This window comes from Eleutherodactylus coqui, chromosome 1 (genome assembly GCF_035609145.1).
Source record: "Eleutherodactylus coqui strain aEleCoq1 chromosome 1, aEleCoq1.hap1, whole genome shotgun sequence".
Classification (NCBI taxonomy): Eukaryota; Metazoa; Chordata; class Amphibia; order Anura; family Eleutherodactylidae; genus Eleutherodactylus; species Eleutherodactylus coqui.
The window spans coordinates 352,317,150-352,335,956 of NC_089837.1; the positions used below are offsets into that span (position 1 = coordinate 352,317,150).

Genomic DNA, 18,807 nt, shown 5'->3' on the forward strand with positions numbered 1-18,807 from the left:
CTGCATGCAGAATTCCTGATGCAAATTCTGCGACATGTCAATTTTTTCCCCTACATGTCAATTTGAAATAAACTACAGAACAGATTGAGATGTAGATTTGCCGCAGGAACTATACGGTCTGCGTATCAAATTCCACTGCAAAAATCCACCGTGTCAACATACCCCTATTCCAGTGGTGGAATATTAAGGCCTCACCTTCCAGACTCTACAGACAATTGTATCATTCCAATTATACGGCAAGAGTTTGGTGAAGGCAGCTTCTTGTTCCAGCATGACTGTGTGCCATGCACAAAACAAGGATCATATTGACAAGGTTTGAGGGGTCTGTGCAGGACACTTGAGATTCTGCACACAAGAACTCCGACCTCAACCCCATCAAATAACTGTCATTGGGCGAGGTGGTCTGGTTTGCATTTGGCAATCCATTTCATTCCAGTCCTGAATTCACAAATGCTCTTTTGACTGAATGAGCACAAATTTTTAATAGACATACACCAAAATCTTGTGGAAAGCCTTCCCAGATAAATGGCGGCTGTTATAGCTGCAAAAAGGGGACCATCTATGTGTTTGGAATGGCATTTCCAACAAGCTCATACAGGTGTGATGATGAGGTGTTCATTTACTGGATATTAGGAAATTAATCATTAGAGAATTTTGAAACTATATCAGAAGAACAAACTGTCACTCAAAAAGGTGGACATTCACTTTAAAGTGGTTGTGCCATGATTGAAAGCTATGCTCTAGCTATAGGATCAGGCATAATCTTGGGATTAGTGGGGTCTTACCATTGGGATCCCCACTGATCTTAAGAAGAGAGCTCTGTCACATCCACCCTGTCCATTGCAGTCGTCCGCTTCAGATAACTGAGCACTTGACCCTGGTTTACGTTTGGCAATTCCATGGACATGAATAAAGTGGTGATGTACATTTAGGTCCTGAAGTTATGGCAGTCATACTGGACCCTATTCTAGGGACTGGTCAGACCTGCACCAATTTGAAAACTATCCCCTAACTTTCAATGATGCTACAACCCCTTTAAGGTCAAAAATAGGAGTGGGCTTTTTCAATTTGATACCAGCAGCAATTCAAGCCAACAAGCAATTTGAGCCAAGTGGTCATAAAAAAAAAATAGGACCTTTCCCTAAAAACCTTATTTCTGTTGCAGCTGTTTCATGACCACCACTGTTCCCAAAACTTCAGTCTTGCACAATTGGGATATTTTCTGGAGTTGATAGGCAAGAGACGCCCATTAAAATGCAGCAGTTGGGGGACAATCAAACAGGATAGATCAAGAGATTATACAAGTATAAGATATCAGTGAACTTAATAGAAACCATGAAGTAGCAAGGATTACCCCTTTCGAGTTAAGATTTAAAAATCTCACCCTTTCCTTTCTGCGATTTCATGAGACAACTTGCAACTAAATCCGTGCAATTAGCCTGCAAAATCTGGGCACTGGAAATGACAGCAGAATCAAGCTTCTCGCCTTCCTTTTCTTCTTCACTGGCCAGGTCTGACGAGTAGAGAGCTAGAGCAGTGAAGAGTAGCCACGAGTAGTTGTGTATATAAGGCTGGATTAGTCGCTGACGGTCACTGATTTTACTAGTGACTGTTGGATAGATGGTGATACTGTGGCTGGGCAAATGGCTGAAGACAAAAAAAAAGTAACAGGATTATAGTTGTAACCTATGCAAAACCAACAGATAAAAGGATCTTAAATGAACCCTGTTACACTTGCATTTTTAAAATATATAAATAAAAATAAATCTTGTATATTTGTATAGCCCCAACTTATTCCATAGCTTTTTTAGGTAATTTATTACCACTCATTAAGCTGGGTACTCATTTTACTGAGCTTGTAAGGATGGAAGGCCGAGTCACCCTTGAGCTGGTTATCTGAACCATGTGGGAATTGAACTCACAACCTTCAGGTCATGAGCAAGAGCTGCATTTCTGCTGTCTTAACACTCTGCTCCACACTTCGATTTCTGGCATACTGTGAATGACCCCTATATCTATTCAGACTCTGGAAGCCTGTCCTGATCTAGTCCTGCCCACACAGGTCACTGGAACGCTAATATACTTAATGAGTCGAGAACTTATGTGATCAGAACCAGGTGACTGTGGCTTTCAGTCTCTGAGTGTAAGCAGAAACCATTCCATATTAACTGAAGCAAACAGATCTGGAAACTTGAACTGAAAGATTAAAAAAGCTGCATAACTTTTAATTATTGACCTGTACACAGAACAGCCTTAAAACTTATGTCAAGAGAAATATAAAACTAGAGTACCCTTCAGGAAATCTCATGGCAGCATAACATCCGTAGCACAGATCAAAGTCATCGCATATATTGCAGTTGATTCTATGACCAATAATAAGTCCGTGGCAATGGTCACATGCATATTCCATATTAACCATTTCATGGTTATCTTCATGACCCTCAGGCTTTACTCCACCTGTTATAAACAAGGTATTAGGAATGTCAAAAGTTAAACCTTCCAAGAAATTTAAGTAGTTGAAAAGAGCAGCTAAATTAAACCAAAGTGATTTAATAACAACTAGAGATGAGCGAAGTCGATGCTCGTTCGAGTACTAGCATACTCGATGGTGCTCGTTACTTGAGCGAGCATCATGCTGTGTTCGAGAAATTTTTTTGACTCCTCCCCACATTACCACTTCCTGCTGTGACGCGGCTGGGAGGGAGAGAGCGGTAGAGAGAAGAAAAAATAAAAAAGCTCGACACCCGGCAGGTCCATTGCAAAAATGCTTGAGTCTCCCCTTGACTTCAATGGGGTTCGTTACTCAAATACAGCTCTCGAATATTATAAAAAGCTCGGCTCAAATAACGAGCACCCGAGCATTTTGGTGCTCGCTCATCTACAATAACCACACAAAAGGAAAAAAAAAAACACAACTAACCTAGGAAACAGGTTTTGCATAAATCCATGTCATTACACTGCAAACATCGGTAGCGACGCCATGGTGCAATCTTATCACATCCATCGCAAGATATTTCAATGTTCAACAGGTCACAGTATCTTGCAATAAACATGTGCATCTGTAGGCAATAAACGCGTGCTCAGATTAAAGACATACCCTATGCCATATATCGTACATCGCTAGACATTTCATGAACAAGAGAAAACGGTTGAATTTTAAAGCCTCAAATTATGTCCCAAATAAATGGAAAAAATTAGTGATCGGGGGGGGGGGGGATCCGTTAAAAAAAAAACCCCAAACAATAAAGAAAACAAAAAAAGACATTCCCCTTTGTAACTCTTTAATAAGCAGTATAATTTCCAAACAGCAGGAAAGGTGAACAAGTGGTCTGATCACGTTCAGACTGCTGCTTGGCAAATATGGCCAGTAGGTGGCTACACTATCTCCGTGTGCAAGATCAGACAATGTCACTGACATTGAGAGAAGAGAGTAATATGGTGCTTGAAACCAAACACTGGATTGTGGAACACACTATTTAGGTCCTTAACGACCACACATATGCCTCTTGACAGCGACTTTTAACCCCTTAGTGACCAAGCCTGTTTGCACCTTAATGACCAGGCCAAATTTTGCAAATCTGACACGTGTCACTTTAGCATGGAAAAACATCAGAAAGGCCAAAATTGGGGGGAAAAAAATTTAAAAATCGTCATTTTTTCACATTTCCAACTGCAATATCTCAAATATGTGCAAACATAATATAGAAATTTTTGCTAAGATTTATATTTCCATCCATTTACTTTATTTTGGCGCACATTCGAAAAACTTTCGTTTTTTTTTTTAACCATTTAGGAGACGTACAAATGTAACATTACTTTTCAGCATTTTGAGGAACACTTTGTTTTCCTACACCAATCCAAGATTGGAAAGGCTCATAGGTGTCAGAATGATAGATACCCCCATAAATGACCCCATTTTAAAAACTACACCCCTTAACGTATTCACTGAAGGGTGTCATGAGTATTTTAACCCCACAGTTTTTTTTCAGGAGTCAATGCAATTTAGAAGAGAAAAACTAAAATTTCATATTTTTGCAAATATGTCATTTTAAAGACAGGACTTTTTTCTATAGTACACATGAAAATTAGGATTTGCACCCCAGAATGGATACCCCTGTTTGTCCCGTGCTCAGAAACATACCCATTGTGGCCCTAATCTTACGTCTGGATGCACAATGGGGCCCAAAATGAAAGGAGCAACAGGTGGCTTTCGGAACAGAAATTTTGCTTGAAGGAGATTTAGGCCCTATTGCACACTTGTAGAGCCATTGAGTGACCAAAACGATGGAGAACGCCCACAAGTGACCCCATTTTGAAAAGTAGACCCCTTAACGAATTTATCTAGGGGTACGATTACTTTTTTGACTTCACAGTTTTTGAATGAATCTAAGCCAAGCCGAAATAAAAAAATTAAGATTTTCATTTTTTTGGTAATTCTGTCATTTTTTAAAAGCAGTTTTTTTGTACAGCACATATATGAATGAAGACTTGCACCCCAAAATGGATACCCCTGTTTGTCCTGTGCTCAGAAACATACCCATTGTGGCCCTAGTATTACGTCTATATGCACAATGGGGCCCAAAATGAAAGAAGCAACCGGTGGCTTTCGGAACAGAAATTTTGCTTGATGGAGATTTAGACCCCATTGCCCACTTGTAGAGCCATTGAGTGACCAAAACGATGGAGAACGCCCACAAGTGACCCCATTTTGAAAAGTAGACCCCCTAACAAATTTATCTAGGGGTATGATGACTTTTTTGACTTCACAGTTTTTGAATGAATCTAAGCCAAGCAGAAGGAAAAAATTATGATTTTCATTTAATGGGCAATTGTGTCAATTTAAAAACTGTTTTTTTGGACAATGTACATAGGAATGAACACGTTCACCCCAAAATGGATACCCCTGTTTGACCCGTGTTCAGAAACATTCCTATTGTGGCCCTAATCTACTTAAAGGAAACATAGCTAGGCCTATAATGGAAGGAGCACCCATTGGATTTCAGGGTACAACGGAATAAATTCCAGGCCCCCTTGCCCACATGTAGAGCCATTGAGCGGCCAAAACGATAGAGAACCCCCACAAATGACCCCATTTTGAAAACTAGATGCCTTAACAAATTCATCTAGAGGTGTACTGCGTATTTTGACCCCAAAGTATTTGAATGAAACTAAGCAAAGCAAAAGGAAAAAATTACGATTTTCATTTGTTTGGCAATTTTGTCAATTTAAAAACAGGGTTTTTTTTACAGTGTACATAGGAATGAAGACGTTCACCCCAAAATGGATACCCCCGTTTGTCCCGTGTTCAGAAACATACCCATTGTGGCCCTAATCTACTTACAGGACACATCGCTAGGCCCATAATGGAGGGAATGCCCGCTGGATTTCAGGGCAGAACTGAATAAATTCAAGGCCCCATTGCCCACTTATACGGAAAAAAAAATTGACTTCCTAAAAATAATCCCCCCCCCCCCCATCCCCATTTTTTGGCATTCCCTAAATATTAGATAAAGGTAATAATATAAACTGCGTTTTATGTCCGAAGACAGGGGTAATTATGGAGGCTGCTTGGGATGGGCACATGGGGCAAGAAAACCGGGTATCCCCCCCTTCGCTCATGTATTTTGGGTGGTATTTCGTAACTTCAGCGGCGGGTATGGGGTGTAAAAAGTGGCGCTCTGTGAGGCTTTGTAATTTTGCTGCGGTGCAGCGGTCTCACAGAGAAGGCGCTCAACAAGCTGCTCCTGGAACTGCAGGAAGGCGAGCGTTCCCGGGGCTTCTTGTAAATTACGGATTACTGGTAGCGATCTGAATAACGCCGGGCTCACGTAGCCGTAGGCGGAATCAGCTTGCCGAGGCCTGCAGCGGATTCCAGCTGTAAGCCCGGCTGTGACCCTGCGTACGGTTGCGTAATGTACTGCGCATAACTGCCTACTCACACAGGCGGTTTGTTGTTTGCATTTCCCGCGCCGTCGCTTAGAGATGACCCAGGTACCCGCAGCCTGTACACAATGTGTTTACATATGGGCTGCGGGTATATCCGCAGTCATACAGCACAATGGGCTCTAGGTCGCGGATATCCGCGGTAAAATATAGCATGCCGTGTTCTGTTTCTGCGAGTGGATTACGTAATTCCGACCCGCTAATTGGGGGGAATTGTGTAATTCAATGCATGCGATTGATCCGTGGATTACCACGGATCAAGCGCATGCAGAACCTGTAATTCCTCTTCGGTCATGTGTGACCGGCCTAATGTTAGTTCGCTACTTTATCACGTGACCGGGGACCGCTCAGCGAGGCCACCGGTAACTGCTCCAAGCACTCAGCGACCGTTGGTCGCTGGGAGCAAGGAGATTTAAAATTTCCTGGGCTCCCCGGCTCCTGCGAATGTGTCCGGCATTTTGCCGGCGGGCGCATGCGCAGCAGCCGGAAGGGTCCATGGAAGATAATCGCATCTGGATTCAAATGCGGAAGCCTCCGAGAAGATGTTTCATCTCCCCCCACCAATCGCATCGGTCAGGGGAGATAAAACTGCTACTTTTTAAAGAACTTTTACGTGATCGCCATTATGCATTGGATAACAGCGATCACGTGACCAGTAACCGCATGCCGCGGCTCCCCATGACACCTCCAGGCTCTTGGTTACCTTTGGTAGCCAGCAGCAGGGAGATTTTAATTTTCTTGGAGAATCTTTCACTTTTGCGCATGCGTCCGCCATCATGCTGACGGGCGCATGCGCCGAAGCTGGGGTAAGGTCCATGGATCAACATCCCACCAGGGAACAAATCCGGGACCTTGGGTATGTAATTTCATGCCCCCTTACGGATACGATCCATAAGGGGAGATGAAACTAACTTTTTTTTAACTTTTAACTTTTTTTTTTTTTTTTTTTACTTTTTAACTTTATATGATCACTGTTATCTGATGGATAACTGTGATCATATGACTGGAAACCACATACAGCGGTCCCCAGTCATATCTCCCTGCACTCGGCTATCTGTGACAGCCGGGTGCAGGGAGATTTTGAATTTGCCGGGCTCGCCGGCTTCTGCGCATGCATGCCACATCGGCATATCGCAGAAGCCAGCGGGGGGTCCCGACACCGGCCGGAGGACATCGGCGGACCTGAGGTGAGTATTTTCACCTCCCCTCATGGATCCGATCCATGAGGGAAGGTGAAACTTTAATTTTTTTACACTTTTTTTCACTTTTCCGCGATCGCCGTTATCCATTGGATAACAACGATCGCGGTACCGGCGACCGCTCACCGCGGTCCCCGCTGACATCTCCTGCCTCCCGGCTACCTACAGGAGCCAGGAGATTTTAAATTTTCCGCGCCGCCGGGCCTTCTGCTCAAGCGGCTGATGTAATGCCGCCTGGCGCGCATGCGCAGAAGGACGGCTACGGGGCCCGAAGCATCGGGACAGCGGGGAGCCGTGCCGCGGACCTCGGTGAGTAATTTCAGCTGCTCCGATGGATCCGAACCATCAGAGCAGCTGAATCTTTAACTTTTATTGCACTTTTATTTACTTTTTTGCGATCGACGCTATCCATTGGAGCTGAAGCTGTCACGTCCACAGCCCGAGGGGCTTTATTCTCTGCAGGACACATGTTTTTACGTCCTCAGAGAATAAAGCCCACTTCAGGAGGACGTAAAAACACTATGGGCTGGTCGTTAAGGGGCTTTATTCTGATGCAATTGCCTTTCTATGATACTGCATCAGAAGCCTGGCATAGGTCTCCTGTGCCAGCGGGAGCAGGTGCTCACCTGTCAGCTGACAGACTGGCACTTGCTCAAACATTGGGGACCAGAGATACCGCCGATCCCCACTATTTAAACCTGAGACCACAGCATGTAAAGGGCTGACAAAAGGGAGCCTCTGCTACCCATCGAACTCCTGCAATATGATAACGGGATCTCAATGGGTTGCTATAGCACCCGGAGGCTTGATTATGACGCTCAGACTTTGACTGAGCTTCATAGGCTTTATAATACACTACTATACTTCAGTATAGCAATGTATTAGAAGAATGATAAAAGATAGTGATTTTCTAGAATTAAAAGTTCAAGTATTAAAAAAAATAAATAAAATCATCCACACCATCTTTTTCCTTTTATCATGTAAAAGAAAAGCTAAAACAAATCCCTCCCCCAACTGCGTCTGTAATCAGAGAGAAAAATCTCACTACGTTATTTAACCCACACAGTTCGCGCCATGGAAAACAAGCTAATTTTTCCTATCTTGCTTTATAAAGCCAGCTGTCCACAGGCGATGCGGTATCCCGCGGCGTAGCTCCGCTGCAGGAGCTGCTGCCCGGGAGCAGGAGCCGCCAGCAAATCTCCGCCGGTCAACCCTATCTAATAGATAGGCTGACCGCGGAGAATGGGGGCAATTCGCCGCTCGTGGACAGGTGCCGGCGCTTTCCATAGTGATCCTATGGGAAGCATTGGCCGGCGAATAAACTGCCGTGGACAGAGGGCCTAAAAAGTGGAACAGAAAGTGTTCAAAACGTTGTAAATATCAACAACTACTACCAACAAAAAAAGTGCAAGTCAGGCCGGGCTCACACAGCTGTATGCGTATGAACAGCGCAGGGTTTTACCGGTGTGAAGCCAGTCTATTGCCACGTATGGCAGCGATATTGTACTGCGCATGACTACGTGTCTCACGCACTCTGTCATGTGCAGTTTTTCTGGTGTTTTTTGTTTTAATTTCCCATGCCGTTGCCCATACGCAATGCAATTTAGCAAAAACGAAATCCAAGAAACAAAATGGCAGTACATCATATGAAGACAAATGATATCAGAAAATGCAAAAAAAAACAACTCTCATATGGCTATGTAGACGGAAAAAGTTATGGCTTTAGGACTGCAAGGATTAAAAGGCTTTGTCACTAAGGGGTTAATATTAAGCAAACAGTAACATTTTTTGTGGCATTTGGCACAATTATACTGTAATAACAGATCTAATAGAAATAGCAAACAGAACTTTATTGCAGTAAAAGAATAAAATGGCAAAAAAAAAAAAGTATTACCTTTCTCCTCACTTCTGGTTCGGCCTGACTTATCTTTTCATACCAGGTTTCAAACATGCAATCTTTGCATTCTTCCAACCACAAAAGGTTCTGTCTGTAATCTGCTCTCTCGTCTTCCTCTTCCCATTGACTGAAATGTGAAATGAACATTTAAATACTTTACACTATTTCACACTAGATACAGCTGCAAATAAAAAAAGACTAAATTTGCTGGTACAATAGAAAAACAGAAAAGCAACTAAACGAAGAGAAAAAGGAAAAAAATAACCCACACACTAACAGCGGATTGCTAAACACCATCCATGTACTATGTCGTCGATGTTAGGCAATATCGCATTGGAAGATTCAGTGACCATTTCAGAGGACAGAACAAAGAAACAATTGGGTGAAAAACGAAGTGGGCACACTCCTACATAACTTTACAATTGGTCAGAAAGAACAGGAAAGCTAATTCAGAGTGGTAAGGGAGCAGTGCAGAGAAGACAAACTGAATACTACAGCCATAGATGAACAAGCAGGCAGAAAATGGAAAAAAAAAAAAAGGTCCGGTCAAGGGCCAGATCATGACTATAGGGGCCCGTTTACACGCAAGGATTATCACTCAAAATTTGTTCAAACGAGCAAAAGTGAGTGATAATAATTACATGTAAACGTGCGGCCGTCGTGCACCATTTATTCACTTTTCATTTATCGTTGAGTTCCAGCCTACATAAAAATGGTTGTTCGGTAGTTCACTTTTCGCTTCATTTAAATGGCAATTGTTCACTCTTGAGCGGCTAAATGACTGGAGGGGAGGGGTGTTTGTTTACCTTGTCAAACACAATGACTGCTTGTCTACACATGCCAGGAGAAGACAGCGTGTTTTCTTCACACTAATTAAAATCATGTGGGCTAAAAATTCCTGGTATAAATACCCACCCACCACATATCCAGTGTTTAGTTTAGCTAGCCAATGAGGGAAATAGAGAATCTCAAGCGATAAATGTACAGTACTATATGCAAAAAAAAAAAAAAAGTTAATTTGTTCAAATGACAATCGGTGCGTGTAAAAGGGCCTTAAGGACCATGAGTAAGGGCTTTCAGGCAGAAATGCATTGACTGAACCTCTCCACCCCCTTCCCACCCCCACTCATTTTCTGCCTGCTTGTTTATTGTGTATATGTCACGTATATTTGATGGCTTTAAAGGAGATGTCCCGCGCCGAAACGGGTTTTTTTTTTTTTAAACCCCCCCCCCCCCGTTCGGCGCGAGACAACCCCGATGCAGGGGTTAAAAAACCCACCCGCACAGCGCTTACCTGAATCCCGGCGGTCCGGCGTCTTCATACTCACCTGCTGAAGATGGCCGCCGGGATCCTCTGTCTTCGTGGACCGCAGCTCTTCTGTGCGGTCCACTGCCGATTCCAGCCTCCTGATTGGCTGGAATCGGCACGTGACGGGGCGGAGCTACACGGAGCCGCTCTCTGGCACGAGCGGCTCCATAGAAGACTACAGAAGACCCGGACTGCGCAAGCGCGGCTAATTTGGCCATCGGAGGCCGAAAATTAGTCGGCACCATGGAGACGAGGACGCTAGCAACGGAGCAGGTAAGTATAAAACTTTTTATAACTTCTGTATGGCTCATAATTAATGCACAATGTATATTACAAAGTGCATTAATATGGCCATACAGAAGTGTATAGACCCACTTGCTGCCTCGGGACAACCCCTTTAAGCTTGGGCATTGAACAAAGCACTTGAATTTTATTCATCTACACTGGATCCCTCCTTTTTGCTTTTCATATGGATCGTTTGGAGCTCCGGGACTATAAAAGCAGCTGAGATGAGCTAGCTGTTTTATTTGTTTAACTGCTACAGCCCTCTGCCAAATTTTTAAATGTCTTGGAAGTCCATTTGAGGACAGTGTAAATCTACTTTACATTTTTGCCATCACCAGTCTCATGGATATGGACTCCTAGCATCTGTAAAAGGGTTTGTCCAATTACAGACATTCATGGCATATGGCTGGAATCGGCACACGTGACGGGGCGGAGCTACACGATGACGCGTAGAAGGGGCGGAGCCAGAACGCTGCTGCTGCCGGAGAGACCCGAAGGCAGAAGACCCTTCTGCGCAAGCGCGTCTAATCGGGCGATTAGACGCTGAAATTAGACGGAGCCATGGAGACGGGGACGCCAGCGCAGGGAAGGTAAGTGAATAACTTCTGTATGGCTCATATTTAATGCACGATGTATATTACAAAGTGCATTATTATGGCCATACAGAAGTGCTTAACCCCACTTGCTTTCGCGAGACAACCCCTTTAATCTACTGTTGCCATACTTATTAATGGTGTTAATGGAAAGCGACTTCACAAGGACCCCCACTTCCTAGCCAGGATCCTTGTTTTCAGTATCTGTATAGGCCCCAGTGGTCCCCATCCAATGCTTCATGGGGAAGGCTGCCTGTTCTGAGGACAGGCCATCAATTCTTAAAGGCTAGATAACCTTTAACACAATCTTAATCCATTTCTATCTCAATGCAGCAGTCATTCCAGTAATCATTTAGATGTTAGTAATCAGAGTATCATTTGTTTTGGAGATAATCTATTTCTCACCTCACAACACTATCATGGGTACTTATGTTCTCCTGAGACATTGATAGCAGTAGTTCTGGGAGATCAATACTTTGAAAGAAGGGCAGATCTTGTGGCTCCCAGCTCATATCCAACATGTGCAGGAGTGCAGTCTGCACACACGATAATGCTGGAAGAATTGACCTTAGTACACAATGAAAAAAAGCAAAGCTTTTATATAACCATTATTAACATCCACATCAAGATCACGGCTAGAAAACAGCCCTAATAGATAACCTTGTGGCACGTCGAATATGAGACCAATATGCTAATTCTCCAAAATCTCACACCTTTTTGCTTTGCACAATTTTTGGTAGCATAGCAAGTGAGCCATTTCACTTGCACACTGATGGATAAAAAAAGAGGATTTTTTACTCACCGTAAAATCTCTTTCTCGTCTCGTCATTGGGGGACACAGCAAAGACCGTGGGATATAGCTTCTGCCACTAGGAGGCGACACTAAGCACAAAAAGTTAGCCCCGCCCTCTGGCTATATCCCTCCTGCCGACAGCAGGCTAATTAGTTTGTCATGCCAGCAGTTGGAATAGCCATGCAGGAACAGAGAGACAACAATAGTTAGTCATATGACACATCAACAAAAAATTTAACTGTAATGAAAAACACGCAGCACCATGTGCGACTTACAGAATCCGGAGTCCGACCAGGACCACCAACCGTGTCATAGAAAGAGAGAGGGGTGGGTGCTGTGTCCCCCAATGACGAGACGAGAAAGAGATTTTACGGTGAGTAAAAAATCCTCTTTTCTCGCTCGTGTCATTGGGGTACACAGCAAAGACCGTGGGACGTCCCACAGCCGTCCCCAAGGGTGGGTACAAATAAATCATAACCGCATGCGGTCAGTTTACAGCCGTCTGTAAAACCTTTCGACCCAGCGAAGCGTCGGCTGACGCAAACGTATGTAACTGATAAAACTTAGAAAAGGTGTGCAGGGATGCCCAGGTAGCTGCCTTACACACCTGTGATACTGAGGCACCGTGACTTACCGCCCATGACGCCCCCACTGCTCTGGCGGAATGTGCCGTCACCTGGAATGGCGGTGCCTCACCCTTGGCCCGGTAGGCTTCCACCACTGAACGGATCCAGCGAGCAATAGTCACCTTTGATGCCGCGAGGCCCCGTCTCGGACCATCCGGTATCACGAACAGGGAATCCGAGCGCCGGAAGGACGCTGTCTGGTCCAAATATGTCCTTAGAGCGCGGACTAGGTCTAAGGTGTGCAGAGCCCGTTCCCTAGGGTGAACCGCCTTTGGACAAAATGATGGCAGTACAATGTCCTCATTAATGTGAAAGGTAGACACCACCTTTGGGAGAAAAGATTGCACCGGTCGCAACACCACCTTATCCTGGTGAAAAACCGTAAAGGGTGGTTTTGCCGATAGTGCCGCAATCTCCGAAACCCTACGAAGGGAGGTAACTGCCACAAGGAAAGCGACCTTCCAAGATAGCAAGCGCCACGGTACCTCCGCTAATGGTTCAAACGGATGGGCCTGCAAGGCATCCAGAACCAGGTTAAGGTCCCAAGGTGGCACCGGAGACCGGAAAGGGGGTGCCGTATGAGCAACTCCCTGAAAAAAGGTGCGCACCGCCGACCTTGAAGCCAAAGGTCGCTGAAACAAAACTGACAAAGCCGAAACCTGTCCCTTAAGGGAGCTGAGGCTCAGGCCCAAGCCCAACCCGTCTTGGAGAAACGACAGGAGACGGGCCAACGAAAAATGCATCGGGTGCGCCCCTTTCTGCTCGCACCAGCGAAAGAATGTTCTCCACACCCGGTGATATACCTTCAATGACGACGGCTTCCTAGCCCTAATCATAGTCTGGATAACTGGGTCTGAGAAGCCCCTTGCTCTCAGTACCGCGGTCTCAACTGCCACGCCGTCAAACGCAGTGTAGCTAAATTCTGGTGGTAGAGGGGACCCTGAGAGAGAAGATCCTTTCGCAGGGGTAATCGCCAGGGCGCGTCTGCTACCATGTCCATGAGCTCCGCGTACCACGTTCTTCGCGGCCAATCTGGGGCTATGAGAATCACAGGTAGCCCTTCCTTCCTGATTCTCCTGAGCAACCGTGGAATGAGAGGAATTGGTGGGAAGACATAGGGGTAATGAAACCCCGTCCATGGAGCCATTAGCGCATCTGCTGCTAGAGCTCTGGGGTCCCTTGACCTGGCCAGATAGGCTGGAAGCTTCTGATTGAAGCGAGACGCCATCAGGTCCACGTCTGGCTGACCCCATCTTAGGCATACTTCCTGAAATACCTCGGGATGTAGCCCCCATTCTCCTGGGTCGACCTCCTTCCTGCTGAGGAAGTCGGCCGCCCAATTTTCGACCCCGGGAATGAAGACTGCCGATATCGCTGGAAGATGTTTCTCGGCCCATGACAGAATTCCCTCTACTTCCTTCATGGCTCCCCTGCTGCGGGTCCCGCCTTGATGGTTTATGTAAGCCACCGCGGTCGCATTGTCTGACTGGATTCGCACTGGAGTTCCCTCCAGCCGGTGCACGAAATGCTGCAAGGCCCGGAGTATTGCTCGCAGCTCCAGGACGTTTATCTGGAGACAGGACTCCTGCGTGGACCAGGTTCCCTGTGCTACCAGATCCCCCAGCGTGCACCCCCAGCCTGTCATGCTGGCATCTGTAGCCAGCACCTGCCACTGCAGGGGCAGGAACGACCTGCCCTGCTGGATACGTGGCGAGCCCAACCACCACTGGAGCGACTGCTGAACACCTGGCGGAATCCTTATCTTCCGCTCGAGGGATCGTGCTAACCTGTCCCACCTTGACAGTATCGCCCACTGCAGGGGGCGGGAGTGGAACTGGGAAAATGGAATCGCCTCGAAAGACGATACCATCAGTCCCAAAACCCTCATCGCATGGCGGATTGCCACCGGTCGCTGCGATAGAAGGGACCGCACCTGCCTCTGAAGCAGCTGACATTTTGCTTCCGGGAGAATCACTCGACCTCGTGCCGTGTCGAAGCACATCCCCAGGTACTGCATGCGTTGAGCTGGCACAAGAGACGATTTCTTGAAATTGATCAGCCAACCGAACCTGGTAAGCGTGTCCAGGGCAATCTGCAGGCTCTCCAGGTTGTCCCGCTGGGTCGGGGCTTTCACCAGAATGTCGTCTAGATACGGCATGGCAACAACCCCCCTGGAATGCAAGATTGCCATCACTGCCGCTAAGACTCTTGTAAACACCCTGGGAGCTGTCGCCAGCCCGAATGGCAATGCCGCAAATTGGAAGTGCTCTTCCTGTACTGCGAACCGGAGGAAGCGCTGGTGCGCCTGACAAATGGGGATATGTAAATATGCATCCTGGATGTCTATCGAAGACAGGAATTCCCCTGCTTCCAAGGATGCGATGACTGCTCGTACCGACTCCATGCGGAAATGACGGACCGCTACGAACCTGTTCAGCTTCTTTAGGTCCAGAACCGGACGGACGGAGCCGTCCTTTTTGGGGACCACAAAAAGATTTGAGTAGAACCCCGTGAAGTATTGTTCGGGGGGCACTCGCACCACCACCCCCTGTAAATAAAGAGAGCGGACCGCTCCGAGAAAAGCTGCTGCCTTCCCTGGGTCCCCCGGGGTTCTGGACCAAAAGAAGCGATCGTGCGGTTGTGAAAGGAACTCTATCGCATAGCCCTTGGACACGACCTCCTGTACCCAAGTGTCTGAGATCTGAGATGACCAGACCTGGCTGAATTGGAGAAGCCGTCCCCCCACCTTGTCCGAAACAGGTGGGGGCAGTCCCTCATGCGGAGGGCTTGCTTTTGGTACCCTTTGCGGGCTGGGGCCCCCGCCAGGAGGACTTTGGTTTAAAGGAAGGAACCTTCCTTTGTTCCCGCTCCTGTGGACCCTTCCTCTCCACCCTACGAGGACTCGTCCAGCGATAGGAACGAAAATGTCTGTGCTGCGGAGATGACCGCTTTGGACGGTTCTGCGGCAAAAGCGAGCTCTTTCCCCCCGTAGCCTCTGAGATTAGCTCATCTAGCTTGGCGCCGAACAGACGAGATCCTACAAAGGGCATACTGATCAACGACCCCTTGGAGGAAGCGTCCGCATCCCACGATTTTAACCATAGGGTCCGGCGAGTCGCCACCGATGCCGCGGAGGCTCGGGCCGCCAGCCTGGCTGTATCCATAGAGGCCTCACAGAGAAACATGCCCGCTTGTTCAATCTGGTGTGTAATGCCCACCAGATCCTCGGACGCTGCCCCTTCGAGGATTCCTTCTCGTAACCGCTTTGCCCAGTCAGTAACAGCCTTACTGACCCAGGACGAGGCAAACACAGGCCTAAGAGCTGACCCTGCCGCCTCAAAAACGGTCTTTGCTAAGGCCTCGACTCCTCGATCCTTGGGATCCCTGAGGGAGGAGGACTATGCCGTGGGTAGCACCGTGTGCTTAGCCAGGCGCGAAATGGGTGGATCCACTAGTGGTGGGACCGACCACTTCTCCACTAAATCCTGCGGGAAGGGGTATTTCCCGTCCAAGTAACCTATCTTGGAAAAACGCTTATTCGGTGCCTTCCACTCCTTAGATAGGACCTTGTCAAAGTCCTCATGAGGAGGAAAGGTTTTTGGAGAGCGTCTAGGCTGCCTGAAAGAAAACGATATTCCAGATGCCTGTGGTTCCTGTTCAGTGAGCTGAAAAGTGTCACGAACCGCAACCACTAAGCTCTCCACCATCGCAGAAAATTTTGGGACCTGATCCTCCTCCACAACAGAGTCTGAGGAAGATTCAGACCATTCCTCGTCCGAAACATCCTCTTCTGCCGACGAGCGCCGTGACCTAGTGCCAGAAGAGCGCAAAAGCGACGAGGAGGATGGTGATCGGGAGGGCCGCCGTGAGTCCGAAGGCCTGACCCGTTTACGTCTACGGCCACCCTCCTCATGTGAACCGGTGGCGTCCTGCGCTAACCTTTCCAAAATTGCGCCAGATGCCCGAGTGAGGTCAGACACCGCCATTGACAAGGAGCGGGCCCATTCCGGCTCGGCCACAGCTGGGGGCTGAACTGCGGGGGGGATGCCCTGCCCAGCCGCCTGTTTCGCAGGGGAACAATCTCTACAAAAGGGCTCAGCCTGTCCGCATGCGAACTTTAGGTTACAGCGTGAGCAAGCAAAGTGCGTTACTCTTGCTGTCCCTGGTCCAGCTTCCAGGGCTCTGGGGTCAGACATGGTGCTGGGGTTTCACCGGGCAAAGAAAACTGCGAGCTATCCTCTGCTATGACAACCGCCGGCAGGAGGGATACACAGCGAAAGAGGGGAGCTAGCCGCCAGGCAGAGCTTACCCAGGTCCTTGCCGAGGTCCGAAGAGGTCCGGGGAGCCGCTGGGTTGGGAGACTGCAGGTGCTGAAGGGCTTTCTTTTCCTGAAGCTTGAGCTGTGCAGCGTATAAGCTGAGCAGAAAAGGCAGCAAGGAGTGGAGCAGCAGGGAGGTTTTTAAGTCCTGGCGCGCTGTCCCCAATAGGCTGCTTCTCTGATGTCATCCCCCTTCACCTGTGCTAAGGGAGGCAGGGGGAGGGGCAGGGCGGCGTGCATTGCCGATAAGGCCACGCCCCCTACATGGAGTCAATGAAGGCAGCATTCTGCCGCACCCACGCCACGAGGCCACGCCCCCAGCGTGACACGGGCGTGGCCACGCCCCCACGGAGGAATCACCGTGAAGCCACGCCCCACACGTCATGTGGGCGTGGCCACGCGGCGTGGCCACGCCCCCTCCGCTCCCGGCATTGCCCGGGGCTGCACTGCAGCCCCTCCACTGAGCCCCTACATCGCAGGAACTCCTGCCGGGAGCCCATGCAGGGAGCCGGAAGACCAGGGCATCCTGAAGTTGTTGCTGCCGCCGCCTGAGGTGCCATGCCTACGAGGCCACGCCCCCCCGCCGGCTTGCCTGAAACCAGTGCCCTGAATATCCGCAGCCATACATAGCGGATACAACCCCCGCGAAAAGGAGCCTGTCCGCCTGCGCCTATGCCTGCGCCTCGCTGCAGCCCACAAGGTACGCATGCAAAAGCGACATACTGGGAGAGCCAGGGAAGGGAGAGGGGAGGGGAGGGGGGGTCGCCAGCACATACTTACCTCCTGCGTTCTTGCTGGAAGATAAGGCGGCTCCCCAGTTCCGGCAGCCTACCCCTGTAACATCGCCTGCCCATGGGAAGGGGATGCAGACCTCTGCACCAAACATAGGGGGGCTCACGCTGGCGGGCCACATGCGGATATATACGACCCGGATGTGCCACCTTTCCTTCTGAGGCGGGCCGGGCAAGAAGCAACCTGGACAAACCCGAGGTTGTTCGCCCTCCTCTCCGTTCGGGTTTGATGGGGAGCGTCCTGCCTCTCCGTCTAACCCTGGCCCTTAAAGCAGCCCTAACGGGCACAACCGTCCTCCTACGAGACACTAAGCTAAAAACTAATTAGCCTGCTGTCGGCAGGAGGGATATAGCCAGAGGGCGGGGCTAACTTTTTGTGCTTAGTGTCGCCTCCTAGTGGCAGAAGCTATATCCCACGGTCTTTGCTGTGTACCCCAATGACACGAGCGAGAAAAGGGTTTTTTCTTTTTAATCTAATTACATCAGTCAATATCTATTTTGACTGGTCTGTGGCTATATAGTCTCCCACACAGCAAGCTACAATGCACGGTGTGCTCTGACACCCTGCTATTACAGCCAGAAATATTTTTTGGCAGCAAACTGTGGGATTGGACCAGATGGATTAGCCTTTGCTAGTCATGCCAATCAATAAACTCTGGGTGCCCATGACAGTGTCACCAGCTCACCAGGTGTCCTTAATTGGACCACCTTCAGTAGGTACTAACTAGAGATGAGCGAGCATACTCGGTAAGGCGATATACTCGGGAGAGCATTGCCTTTTTCGAGTACATGCTGGCTCGTCCCTGAAGATTTGGGGAGGCCGCGGGGAGGAGAGCGAGAGAGATCCCCCCTCTCTCTCCTGATTCATTCTACAACCCCCCACTCACCCCCCCCCCGAATCTTCAGGGACGAGCTAGCAGGTACTCGAAAAAGGCGATGCTCTCTCCAGTATATTGCTTTACCGAGTATGCTCGCTCATCTGTAGTACTAACCACTGCATAACAAGAACACTCCACAAGAACTGACATTCTGGAGATGCTCTGACCGAGTAAT

General features: G+C 48.1%; 1 protein-coding gene across 2 annotated transcripts in view; it reads right to left on the bottom strand.

Annotated features, from left to right (window-relative positions):
* Positions 1 to 18,807, bottom strand: part of ZZEF1 (zinc finger ZZ-type and EF-hand domain containing 1) — a 145,556-nt gene that overhangs the window by 54,779 nt on the left and 71,970 nt on the right. For both annotated transcript variants that reach the window (XM_066576965.1, XM_066576956.1), the window contains exons 32-36: positions 11,632 to 11,793; positions 9,037 to 9,166; positions 2,921 to 3,059; positions 2,292 to 2,457; positions 1,385 to 1,647 (exon numbers count right to left, since the gene is read on the bottom strand). In XM_066576965.1, the coding sequence (XP_066433062.1) occupies positions 1,385 to 1,647; positions 2,292 to 2,457; positions 2,921 to 3,059; positions 9,037 to 9,166; positions 11,632 to 11,793 (860 nt within the window). The remainder of the gene's footprint in view (positions 1 to 1,384; positions 1,648 to 2,291; positions 2,458 to 2,920; positions 3,060 to 9,036; positions 9,167 to 11,631; positions 11,794 to 18,807) is intronic.